The sequence below is a fragment of the Hydra vulgaris genome, chromosome 11 (genome assembly GCF_038396675.1).
Source record: "Hydra vulgaris chromosome 11, alternate assembly HydraT2T_AEP".
Taxonomy (NCBI): Eukaryota; Metazoa; Cnidaria; class Hydrozoa; order Anthoathecata; family Hydridae; genus Hydra; species Hydra vulgaris.
The window spans coordinates 18,377,480-18,391,080 of NC_088930.1; the positions used below are offsets into that span (position 1 = coordinate 18,377,480).

The 13,601-nt window shown below is 26.2% G+C and overlaps 1 protein-coding gene across 2 annotated transcripts in view; it reads left to right on the forward strand.

The window, feature by feature from the left end:
• Positions 1-13,601, forward strand: part of LOC100206830 (transient receptor potential cation channel subfamily M member-like 2) — a 70,267-nt gene that overhangs the window by 36,834 nt on the left and 19,832 nt on the right. For both annotated transcript variants that reach the window (XM_065810348.1, XM_065810349.1), the window contains exons 19-20: positions 135-530; positions 1,701-1,872. In XM_065810348.1, coding sequence (XP_065666420.1) covers positions 135-530; positions 1,701-1,872 — 568 coding nt within the window. The remainder of the gene's footprint in view (positions 1-134; positions 531-1,700; positions 1,873-13,601) is intronic.

The following is a 13,601-nucleotide window of genomic DNA, read 5'->3' on the forward strand; positions in this document are numbered from 1 at the left end:
TTTTCTTTTGAATTTGTTATGATTTTAAATTTTGGATTTAGTGTTATGATCGTGTTTTATATTATTATTATATATTATATTTTTTATAATTTAGATTATAAATTATTTTAATTCCTTTAATTATTATCTTAAAGATTTCTTATGCATCATTTTTGTCTCTTTTTGCATTTGTTATACTTTTACATTTTCGAATCGAAATCCACAATTCTGAGTATGTTTTACAATTCTGGGCATTTACCTTATTATGTGAAGAAATACACCAACTTATTATTGGAGAATCCGATACACTTTATGGAAAGCTGACAATCTACTGTTCTAATCCTTGGAATACTTTTGAAATTCTTGCTTTAAATGGGTTTTTGTTGGGTACTATATACAGATACCTTGCAAATAGATATTTGAACTTTAACTATCTTATTATTGCTAGAATTATATATGCTTTTGACATAATGGTTTTCATAATCCGTATGTTGAAAATTTATTCTGTTAACAGAAACATGGGACCAAAGTTGGTAATGATAAGGAAAATGGTAAAAATTTTTAGTTTTTAGAATTTTGTAAAGTTAAAGATTTGGTTTTAAAATTTATTGTTATGTTATTTTACTGTGCAAATAAATAATTTATAAATATTTTAATATTTTAAATAATAATTGACGTTGGAACACAAAAAAAAATTAAGCAAAATCTGTTTAACCCCCTTTATTGAAGTGACAAAAATTGATTATTTATTTGCTGATTATTTTATTATATGAAATTTTAACACTTAAACCTTTTAGTGGTTCTTAACAACTAGGTTTTCTAGGAGTCTCTGCATTCCTAATTTCCTAAATTGATCATGTAAATGTAATTTTTTATATTTCTATATTTTATATTTTATAATGGATTGTTTTTTTTTTAATTGGTTCTGGTTAAATAACAACCCTGGTAAAATAGATTTCATTTTTTATATACAGCTGTAACTTTTTTTTTACTGAGTTTCTGTTAAAAATGTTATGTATCTTTATATATATATATATATATATATATATATATATATATATATATATATATATATATATATATATATATATATATATATATATATAATTATAATATATATATATATATATATATATAATTATAATTAGTCTTGTATATATATATATATATATATATATATATATATATATTATAATATATATATATATAATTATAATTATATATATATATATAATATATATATATATATATATAATTATAATATATATATATATATATATAATTATAATTATATATATATATATATATATATATATATATATTATAATATATATATATATATATATATATAATTATAATTATATATATATATATATAATATATATATATATATATATATAATTATTTATATATATATAAATTAATAAAAACACTTAAAAAAAAAAGCTAAAAATTAGAAAAGTGTTTTTACAAATTAATCTTTGCTCTGTTCTTTAAGAACATTGAGCACTCTATTTGTAGAATACACTAACATAATATATATATATATATATATATATATATATATATATATATATATATATATATATATATATATATATATATATATATATATATATATATATATATATATATATATGTATATATATAATTACAGCAATTTTTTTTTAGTTTTGACTTATTTCTTTTTTGATATAATTTTTTTGTAATTTTTTTTTTAGTTACGCGATCTTAGTTATTTTCTAATGATTTTTGCTGTTTTTTTAATTGGATTTGGTGTTGCTCAGCAAGTGCTTTTACACCCAAACTCTCAACCATACAGAGCATTCGTTGGAATCTTTGATCGTCCTTATTGGTATATTTATGGTCAATTAAATTTTGATGAAATATTCGGTAAGTTCAATTTTTGTCAAGTTTTTTTAAACAGAAGCTTCATATAGTTACAAATAAGTAATTATATATGTGAGTATTTATGTATGTGAATATTTATTTATGTGAGTATTTATGTATGTGATTATTTATGTATTTATGTATGTGCAATAACAGTTTTTGTATATGCAATCATACCACTTATAAATGTATATCAATTAATCAAATATTTTTTGAAAATAGTTATTTCACAGATATTCACAAGTATACATTTAAAATACTTATTATTTAGTATATAATTAATAATAATACTTTTAATATAAACACAGTGGTGAACTGCTTAAATATGTTTTACCAACCAAGTGAATAGTTTAGGGGCCCTCTGACCATACATATACTGCTACGAATGCCCGTTCTGCAACTTTCTAAAAAATAAGCCTTAAAATGAAGACTGAAATCACAAACTAATCAATTTATAATGAATTAAAATTAACTTACTATTTTTTAATCACACTCAGGGCTGTCAAGTAGACTTTTCTTAACAGACATCAACATATGTGACTTTAAGTGATCATTCAAAATAGAACTTTCTAATCTTATCTTGATTAACTTAAACTTTGAAAACGATCTTTCACATTCAATTTGTGTTACAGAGGTAGTACAGATTATCCTATTAATGTGTTACAAATTGTCATAGGTTTTTTTATTGAAATTTTTATATCCATAAATAATTGCCGACATAACGTGAAATGCGACTCAAGATTTTGGACTACCTAATCCATCACAGCATTTTAAGTGTGAATTTTTAAAAACGTAACCTGAGCATTACGGTCTTTACTGCCTGCTTTACTTTTGCACTTAACTTTTTTTTCCTCTTCTGGTTGACACTTTTGACACATGGATAAATGGGAAACTAAAATTAATTATATTTGGCTAATACTTGTACCATGATTTTCTTCTTCATTGTCTAATGAATATGCACCTTCATTCCAATGATCTCTGAATGGCGATGTATTCTTACATAAATGTTTGATGACATCAATAACTTGTGAAAGGATTTCTTTCCAAATCTATACATTATTATAATGTTTCTTTATCCCTGCACTATAAAGTCTGTCAAAGCCTTAATTATTCATTTAATGAATGTAATTCAGAACATGCCTGTGATGAGTGCTGTTTAAAAAAAAAACTGTTTTCAAACTGATTTAAACAATTTTAGAGTAGTTAAGTTTTACTCAATGTTATGTAAGTTAAAGAGTAGAAATTCTATTGTTTTCTTCTACTGTTTTTTAATTCTGTAATAGAATGCGTTTATTAACTTTAAAAAGCAACATTCTTTAATTTAAAAACAATAAAACGTTAAGAATGCAACAATTGCTTTCTTTAAGAAAGCAGTTGTTGCATTCTTAAAATTTTAATTAAAATAAAATAGCTTACTAATAAACATATGCTTTATATGTATATAAATAATTTTGTAATAAAATGTAAATAATTAGCTGCAGGATTATTTTTTATTATTTTTTTTTTTAAATTTTTCGAGAATATTTATCATATAACATTTTTTAGGTGGAGGGGAAGTTGTTATCCCTCTTTACCCTTCTTTACTGTTTTAGAAAGTAGGGGAGACAGGGGCTAGTTGGCTCGGTTTTTACTCTATGAGCTCTGTAGCCCTAGCAGTACATTTTTTTAAAAATAATAAAGTGTAGTCTAAAGAGTATGGATTAGGGTATCTTATAAAATTTGCATCCATTTACAAAAACAAATTCTTGGGGCCTTTCCGGGCATTTAAAAAAATTTTTTTTTTGCTAACTTACCCCACCACGGGGTGAGTTGGCGCAAACTATAAAAATGATTATTAATGCACTATTAAGTGCAAAATTAATAGAAATTTTTTTAAAATTAATTTTTGCAATAATTTTATCCCAAAATTTAATATTACTTTTAGCTGGTACCAAATATTAGTCCGCATAAAAGCCAAACAGTACCACCTTTTATCTGTGGAAAAAAAAACTAAAAAAAATTTTTTTTATTTTTTTGTAAGAATAAACATTTTCAACATTGTTAAAAATTAAAAAAAAAAAATAATTTTATAAAAATAAATATTTTTTTTCATAGTAAATGCTATGAGCCAACTTACCCCGTGAAAAATTTGTCAACTTACCCCGAAAGCTTTTTTTTTAATAAACAATCTATAGATCCTGAAAAACGGCAGCTATGAAAAAAAAGTCTGACTGGATATAGTAAACCAATTGTGACTGGAACTTTTACAAACTTTTTTTTTCATACGACTAAATATTTTCTTTGTAAAAAAAAAAGGAAGCGATGTTCTAAAAGTTACGTTTTTGTACAAAAAACGCATAAATCTCAATATCTCCCATGCGCATGCGGGAATCCTGACAATACTACAGTGAATGATGAAATGATCAATAAGGAAGTTTCTGAGTAATTTTTGTCACTTTCTGATGAAAAGCTCTAAAGTTAAACGCAGTTCCTCAACTTACCCCTGCGGCCAACTAGCCCCGGTCTCCCCTATCATAGGATTTTTTTTGTTTTAATCATCTTTGGATTAAAGTTTAGCAAACAGTGCAGTAGTTAGAAATTAGTATATTGAAATTTGATCTGCAATTTTATGTAGAAATATATTATCCCATTTTATTGATGCAATAAAGTTTGATATTGAATCGTAATCACCTTTTTTGTAACGAAAAAATTGAGATTCATTTTTGGAAAACAGTTATCACCTTTTTTGAATCGTAATCACCTTTTTTGTAACGAAAAAATTGAGATTCATTTTTGGAAAACAGTTCTCAAACTAAGAATGATACTAAAATGTGATACTAAAATAACACTTTGTGTTATTGCTTAGTATAGTACTATAGTATACTAGTATTAGTACTATAGTACAGTAGTATAGTGCTAGGAAACAAGTATATAACAAGTCCAACATGTTATTTGAGAAATCGTAGTCAGTCTGAAAATTAGAAAATGTTATATGTTGTTTAAAGAGGCTGTTTAAGTAAATATTCCAGAAGTCATACTTGGGATTGTTTGGGTTGAAAGATTTAATACCATCATTAGACCGCTTTATATTCGTGAGGTTAAAATCACTGACAATTAAACAGCTAACTTGAAGGATTCAGCTACATATTTTATTAAACTAGCATCATTTGGTCTATATATACATCCAATAATTATATGTTTATTGTTAACTTTTACAGATACCCAGACTTGTTTGGGAAGGTTTGTATAGAATTAATTAACTTCATGAGAGTTAAATAATTTATTAATGTGGATAGCTACACCAACATCTTGATGTCTGTCTTGGCGATCTTTGCAATATAGGTTATAAACGTCAATATTTGTTAGTGAATCATTTTGAAACCATGTTTCAGAGCAGCAATAACATAATAATCAAATGTTCTAGATATTGCAATTAAATCGGCTGATTTATTATCAAGAGATGTTGCATTAATATAATAACAATTAATGCTACATTTTGCTTTTTTGTCATGAAGATTTTTACTTTTGTATTTTAAGTTTGCTGTTAAAAGAGTAGTGAATGTTTATGTAGAAGTTTTTCTTTTTTTTCCGTTTGACGTCTCCACTGCTTTGTATACTACATCTAAAGGGTGATGTTTTTAAATTAATACTACTTTTAATTCATTACGGTTTATTCTTAACTGATAATTTAAATATCTTTCAGCCTCATACAAGTCTGGGCTTATAAAAACATTTATAATTATCTGAATTTTTCAATTTTTTTGCTGCTGTTAGTAATGGATTTCTTTTGGAAAATATATAAATGTGTTTATAGTGACTGTATAATATATATATATATATATATATATATATATATATATATATATATATATATATATATATATATATATATATATATATATATATATATATATATATATATATATATATATATATATATATATATGTATATATATATATATATATATATATATATATATATAAAATTGTGTGAAATTTATTATCAAGCATGATTTTAAAAAGGGAACTTATATTTAGAGAAAGTAACTGTACTGTTTTGGAAATACGCAGGACTTTAAATAAAATTAGGACATGTTTTGCTTGTCGTTTTTTGCGTGTGCGCTGAAAAATGTAAACAAGCAACCTGTCTTTAGTTTCTTTGTACTAATTACTTTTTTTCTTTTTTTTTAAATTTTCATAATACAAAAACAAAAAGTTAAAGTTTGACTATAGGACCGACGATTTTTATTTTGTTTTAAAAATGATATGAATTTCGTGCATGCAAATATGTGTTGTGGCAGATGTGTATCATTATGAATCCTTTCAGCTTATTTACTAAATTATTAAGCATTATACCACAATCAATAATGGTTTGATTAATGTTTAATAACAAGAAATACATTTTGTAGATTTTTGACAAATTTTATTTAATTTCGAAATTAATTTGATCTGTATTTATTATAAATGTACTGTTTTAACAATAATTTTGTAACTGTATTTATTATTTTATATGTGAGGCAATAATAGATAATATAATAACTACGAAATTAATTAAATTAATTAAAGAAAAACTTCTTCACTTAAATCAATATAAATCTCCAGGACCAGACATGGTAAAATCAATAGTACTAAAACGATGTGCATCTGCCTTCGCTTTACCACTCACTATCATTTTTGAGAAATCACTCAAAACCGGAAATGTACCAATTAAATGGAAATTATCAGACATAACCCCAATATTTAAAAAAGAAAAGTGGCTAATTGCTAGCAACTACAGACAAGTTTCAACAGTCTCTAAAGTACTTGAAAAAAATTATATATATATATATATATATATATATATATATATATATATATATATATATATATAAATATATATATATATATATATATGTCAGTCGAAGTATGTACTGAATCCCCCAGCAGCAGGCTATTTCAGTGTGACATCATATATATGTATATATATACATAAACACTCACATATACTCACAGGCACACACAAATTATCTATAAATCTGTCTATAAATTAAAGTGAATAAATAAACCAAAACTCGACAGTTGTTAATAAAATCTATTTTAAGTTTCTTCTAGTCCGGTCAAAATAGACATTTCAGTTTACAATAATTCGCATAGAGCTGAAAATTGGTACAGACCTTGGGGACATTATTATAAATAAAATATCAAAAGTCCCTATCGATCCTGCATCTGCAAAAAAAGTTATTCAAGGTCAAAAGTTGAAAATAATGGTTTTTCATATTTTTCCGGTAAACGGTAAATTTAATCAAAAAATTAAATTGATCAAGCAAAAGTTTTAGATGAAATTATCTACAAAAAGTCTTTTTCTAACAATCACGATTCCTGAGATATTGCAAATCTTAAAGTTGAAGAAGTCTTATTCAACATAATCTGTATATTATGTTTTAAGACGTGTACCAGAAAAAATCTGCGCATGTTCTGGTGTGGTGTTTATGGAAACTGTACATCATTTTAAATAGCAAATTGTTTTAAAATGTATTAGTGTTATTCAAAATTTAAACAACTCCGTTATTAAAACAATTAGTTTTAATTGAAATGTTATCAAATCAACATAAGAAGCAAGAAAAAATTTTGCATTTTCTTGTTGAAAATCCTGGTGTATCAAACAAACAATTTCTAAAGAGTTACAGATTGCTTTGAGAACAGTACAGAGCTTTGTAAAACAATTTAAGGACATTGGTACAATCAAAAGGAAGTTAGAAAAAGGAAGAAAAAAATGCTTTGTTAGACGAGATCTTGGTAAAAATGTGAAAGATGTCTTGGACAGAAAACCGGAGATTTCTGTTCGAACTTTAGCAAATAAATTTTGTTTGATTATTGATGATGAAACTTATTGTGCTGCGTATTTCCAATCTCTTTCAGGACACCAATATTATTCAGCAATTAATCGCAATAAACTGAATTCCAATTATAAATATATTGGAATGCAAAAATTTGCTAAAAATTCTTGATTTTGTTTTGTGACTACGGGAACAATTAAAACCAAAATATACATAAAAGAATGCCTCAAGAAATATCTTTTGCTGTTTTTAAGAACACACATGGGTAAACCGTTATTTTTGCTTGATTTAGCATCATGCCACTCTCTGGGACAACTTTAAACTGGCTTAGAGAACATAAAGTAGATATAAATAAAAAACACTGCAATCCACCAAATTGTGCCGAACTACGTACAATCGAAAGATATTGGGCTCTTGTCAAAAGTAAAATAAGGTTCAATGTAAAAGAAGCAAAACACATTAAAAACTTTAAAAATAAGTGGATTAGAGCTACCAAGAAAGTCCAGCCGAAGACTGTGCAAAAGATGATGTCAAGTATAAAATGCAAAGTGCGTGCGTTCTCACGTACAAAACTTCACAAACTTTCTAAAGTGAAATTTAAGAACATTAATATATGTATTTTCAAAATATATATAACATTCAAAATCAAAATATAATAGTTAAATAAATATCCTTTAAAATGTATGTGCAGATTTTTTCTAGTACAAGTCTTATATATTGTATTTTAGTATTATTACTATATACTAATATATATATATATATTAGTATATTATATCTTCTTCGCTTTTTCCTTCGCTTTCTTCTTCTTCGTCTTCTTCTTCATCATCTTCTTCTTCATCTTCTTCTTCTTCATCATCTTCTTCTTCTTTTTCTAGCTGGAAATGTGAAAAAGATATATCAGCTGTCTGATCAATAATATCATCAAAATCTTCGTTTGTTAAAATTGATTCAAAATTGGAGCAAGACTGTCTTCAACAATTAATACATACTGGTGAACACATTAATCCGACTTTTTTGTAGCTACATTTTGCACTACAAAATTGTACCCTTTTTGCAATTGCAAAAGATAGTGTTGAGAAGTATTTCCGTGGGAGTAATGCTTGAATTGGCTCCCACTCCCACCTACTAATTTCCAACCCCAATCTGCTGGGTCCAGTTGATTGCCTATCCATACTTGAACTTGATATTATACTGGATATAAGTGTTGACTAGCAGAAGCAGATGTTTGAAGAAGACAAGATAGTTGCACTCTTTTATTGTTCTGTGTATTTTTTACAAAACTTTTATATCTATACTTGCCTATAAAAACAATTTTTTTGGAGCTCTATAAGCAATAAAATGCTGTTCAAATAAGCTTACCAATCTACCATGCATTCAGCTCTTATAAACTTTTTTGCAATCGACGCCATATTAAAGTATTGCATCCATAGTTTTAGCTAAAGGTCTTCGTTTTTCAAATTCTTTTAGTTTTTCATTGAACTGATAAAGAAATCCTTCTCATATTGCATTATCGTAACCACTTTAGATATCCGTATATGAAAATATGTTATATATGATATTTTCAACGGTAATGTTAAGATCTACAACTATCTCATCATTAATAACAAGATCTATTTGTGGTATTTGATCTTCTTGTGTAAATGAAATTTTCTGGGTAAAAAATTAGATGATACCCTTTATGTGAAGCGTGTTATTACCGTCTAAAGTCTTTACATTCATATCAGTGTTATCTGCAACATATTGAATAAATGTGCCAGTTTGTGGTGGTAAGATTGGTAAGAAAATGTGGATGATGAGGAATTGACGATTCCTCATACATCACAGTGTCGTTGTAGGATGTGCATAAACCAAAAGAAGAAAAGATTTGTATATGGCATTTTGAACCAAACCATCTATGAAAAAATATTAAGAGAAAATATAATACTGTGGCTGAAACCTTTATACACTAATTTTATATGTTCTAATTTAGATCGTTTATTTCTTAGAATTACTTGCTTCAAAAAATAGTCGATAACTCCGGAATATTGCTGGTAATATCTTCAAACATTCAACTAGGTGAGGAATAGTTGGTATTATCAAAGACTAATCATTAGGGCAGGTCGATTTCGGAATCAGGGTTTGGTAATAAAGAGATTTGATTAATAGGTGAAAAAAATGTGCTTGGTAAAATTTTTTTTGTTTTAATGAAGTTTAAGTTGAGCTAAAATGATTTTAAATATTGGTATATTTAATTAAAAATTTTTTTGCAACGCCATCTTTATCACATTTTTATACAAAATAAAGATTGCCGCACTTACGCAAAATAAACAAATGTTATAATTGTGTGGGAAAAAGAAAGTTTTGTGGACGAAAAATAATGTTTTCAAACAAGCGTAAAACACGAAATTGCACAAAAAGCAAGTTTGGTGGAAGTCCTAACCCTCTTGCAAATACAGAACCACCCACAAACAGACAGATTATTCAAGATTTTTATTTTCTTAACAATACTTATCCAAGTTATTGCTTTAGCGTAATTGTAAAACTGATAGCTGAAAAAGTAATCATGATTTGGAAAAAAGTTAACACTCGGCTACCATTAATGTCCACATATTGTGTCGAAAAAAAAGTTGGACTACTTCTAAACATATCCAGGTTAATTAACCGAAGAAAATGCAAAGTATTAACAGAAAAAAACACTTCTGAAAAATTGGATAGGCTTTTTGATATCAGTTCCTGCACATGTGACCTTAAAGTTGTACTTTGTAATGATAAAAATATCAAATGTAGTCAAGATAATTGTCCTAATACTCATATTTTATGCACATGTAGTCCAGATAAAAAAGTACTATGTTATTTTTTAATAATAGATAAATAAAATAAAAGTTTTTTTTAAATAAAATGAACACAAGTATATTACTAGAGTGATAAAGTTTAATACTATAAAATTCATATGCAATTTCTCAATATTATCAAATAATATTTAGGTTCCTGTAGAAGAAAGGTTATATTTATAAAACCAGAGAGATAAGTCAGGTCCTAAAGGATCATTTCAACTTGGCTCAGTTGATTGTGAAAGGTCTAGAAAAGGATCTTTAAAGAAACATAAAACTGAACATAAAAATATGGAACAATCATTACAACAAGAAACATTTAATATACTTCCAGAAATAGTATTATCAGATATTATAAGAGATAGTAGAAAAGTTATTATCTGGAGAAAAAATTGACTTCCCAGGTCTTCCTTCACATTCACAGAGTGTTGAGAGATCTGTACAACTTGTTTCCATGGTTTCTCGTACTGTTTTTGGAAAGGAAGCACGTCATAAGCATATTTAAGCAAAAATTCTAAGCAAAAAGCATAGAAAGAGTTTTATGTCTAAACGTTATTACGGTGAGACATATGATGATATTTTTTGCTAATTTAAAAACTAATTTATTGCTACTTGTACATGTAAAATTAAACTTTAATAAAAATGTATAATAATTTTTGAGTTAGTCATTACCTCGCGTGGTTCTTAATAAATAAAAAGTTCTGCATGCAGTTTTTTTTATGGAATCTTTTATATAATTTAAAATTTTGACAGTTATTTCAAAGGTTTTTAATAATCGTTATTAAAATTTAACTTATTGGATAAATTTAACTTATCTGAAATAATTAAGATAGTTTTCTATTTTACAAATATTCTATTATATAACCCAGGCGTCGGCAACCTATTTGAGGTTGAGAGGTTTTTCATTAAAGAGTTAAAATAAATATTCATTAAATGATTTTAAAAAAAGAGCCGCAGGATTACAGTTTTAGACCCCTGATATAACCATTAAACAAATTTTCAACATTTTAAATTTGCGTTTTTTTTATAAAATCCGGATACCAGAATTTACAAAAGAATTTTGTTAAAGTATGAATATCTAACTTAGAAAAAAAAAATATTTTTTTGACTTAGAGTTCTTTATTTTGTTTTTCTTTATTTCTAAGTAACTGTCAGTCCTTTCGCTTTTTATTTATTTTATTTTATATATAAATTAGTTGGGTCCTGAATTTATAATACAATGCCGCAGTAAATGTTGCGCGGAAAGCCTTAGGACCCAACTTCAAAGCTAAAATCGCTGATACAGTTTTTTAGATTTGAAATTGTTCTTCTTCTTTATTTTGGCTTTTTTTTTCATATTGAGCTTGGTTAAGAATATCTCAATGATTGTCCAAAAAACAAATGAAAGTTAATCTGCCTGGTTTTTCAGAGATAATAGTTTTATTACTATACTTTATTTCAATCTTAATTATTCTGTTATATTTTTAAACTCTTCCAATAAAAACTGACAATCATCACTATTTTCATTGTATCTAAATATTTCCACCGAATCATTCGAATCATCGAATAAACTTTTATGGTACCTAGCCTTCAGCAGCAAATAAATCATATTCATACTCGACGCCTGCAGTAACATTTTTTGCAATGTCATCATACCGTTTTTTGCAACGTCATCAGATTTAGACGTCATTTAGAATCAATTAAAGTCTTCAATCCATGATCAATAAGAACTGTATCACACTTGTTGTTAAAAGTTTACAACAAATAAAAGATTGCAACAATTGTAAAAAAGTATTAATGTACAAAAAAGTATTAATGTACAAAAAAGTATTAATGTACAAAAAAGTATTATAGTGCAAGTCGTTATAAGAAATAACCAAACATTTTAACTGCAAAAGCCAGATGAAATATCGTTAAAGACAAACTTAATTTGGTATCAGGAAGGGGGGGAGAGGCAATACTATTGGGTAGGTCAAATAGTAGTCGGTCCAAATTTTTTGGCCAAAGGAACTTACGCCAAAAATACGGATAATAAATTAGGTTCTTTCTATCCTTTTTTTTCTTTTATTTCTTAATTTGTAATCGCTTACTTTTTTCTAATAATTAACTTTAAAACTATTTATTTGAAATATTATCGGGAATGGCAAATGCCCCTGCTGATCCCCCGGTAGCTACGGGCTAGTAACGTGATGAAACACTTTTAGCATTTAAAGCTTAGTTTTAAAAAGAAGATATTGTTTAAAAAATCTTGAAAAAGAATACTAGTTAATTATTTTTCATAACAGGGTTCATAAAAATGGCTTAACAAAAAAATTATTAAGTAAAAAATATACTAAATTAATAGTTGTAAATATATTTTTTAAACATACTACAATTATAAGAATCTAATTTTAATTAAATGTTGTTTATTTTAGAACGACTGAACAAAAAATTAAACCCCCTATAACTTAGCAATATTTTGTTGTTTTAATCCAAGGTCAGAGAAAAGCCGCAAAAACTTTTTTTTTCTTTTGATAGTAAATGGCGCTAGCATAACGAAAAAAGTTTTTATCCTTTTTCCTTGAATAACTTTTTTTGCAGATGTGGAATCGGTGAGGACTTTTTATATTTTATTTTTAATAATGTCCCCAATGTATGTGTCAATTTTCAGCTCTATGTGAATAATTGCAAATCTAACACTATTTTTTCCACTATTTTGACTGGACTATTAGAAAATAAGTTAGCCAGTAGTAACATTTGCCTAATATTAGCAGATGATATTAAAGAAGATGAAAACTAAATGAAAAGTATAAAAAAGTACTAATAAAGTACTAAATGAAAAGTATGAAAAAGTACTAACAAAAGCTAAACTAGTATAATGATAAATAATTTGAATGCAAAAAAGTTCATATTACTTAAAAAGTATAATACTAATAGTAATATATTTACGCTGTAACCAATAAATTGGCATACAAAGTACCTTGAGTGTCCAAAGTACTTAGAGTGTACAAAATACTTAGAGTGTGCCAAATGTTTAGCAGTAGTTGTATAGTGGTAGAGCGCTCACTTCATAAATGAGAAGTTACAAAATAAGTGCTCACCATATTCCTAAAAGTAGCACACTCAACTTGTTTCTCAGCGCAGCAGCCAAGGTTTGTGTTTTGGAGTT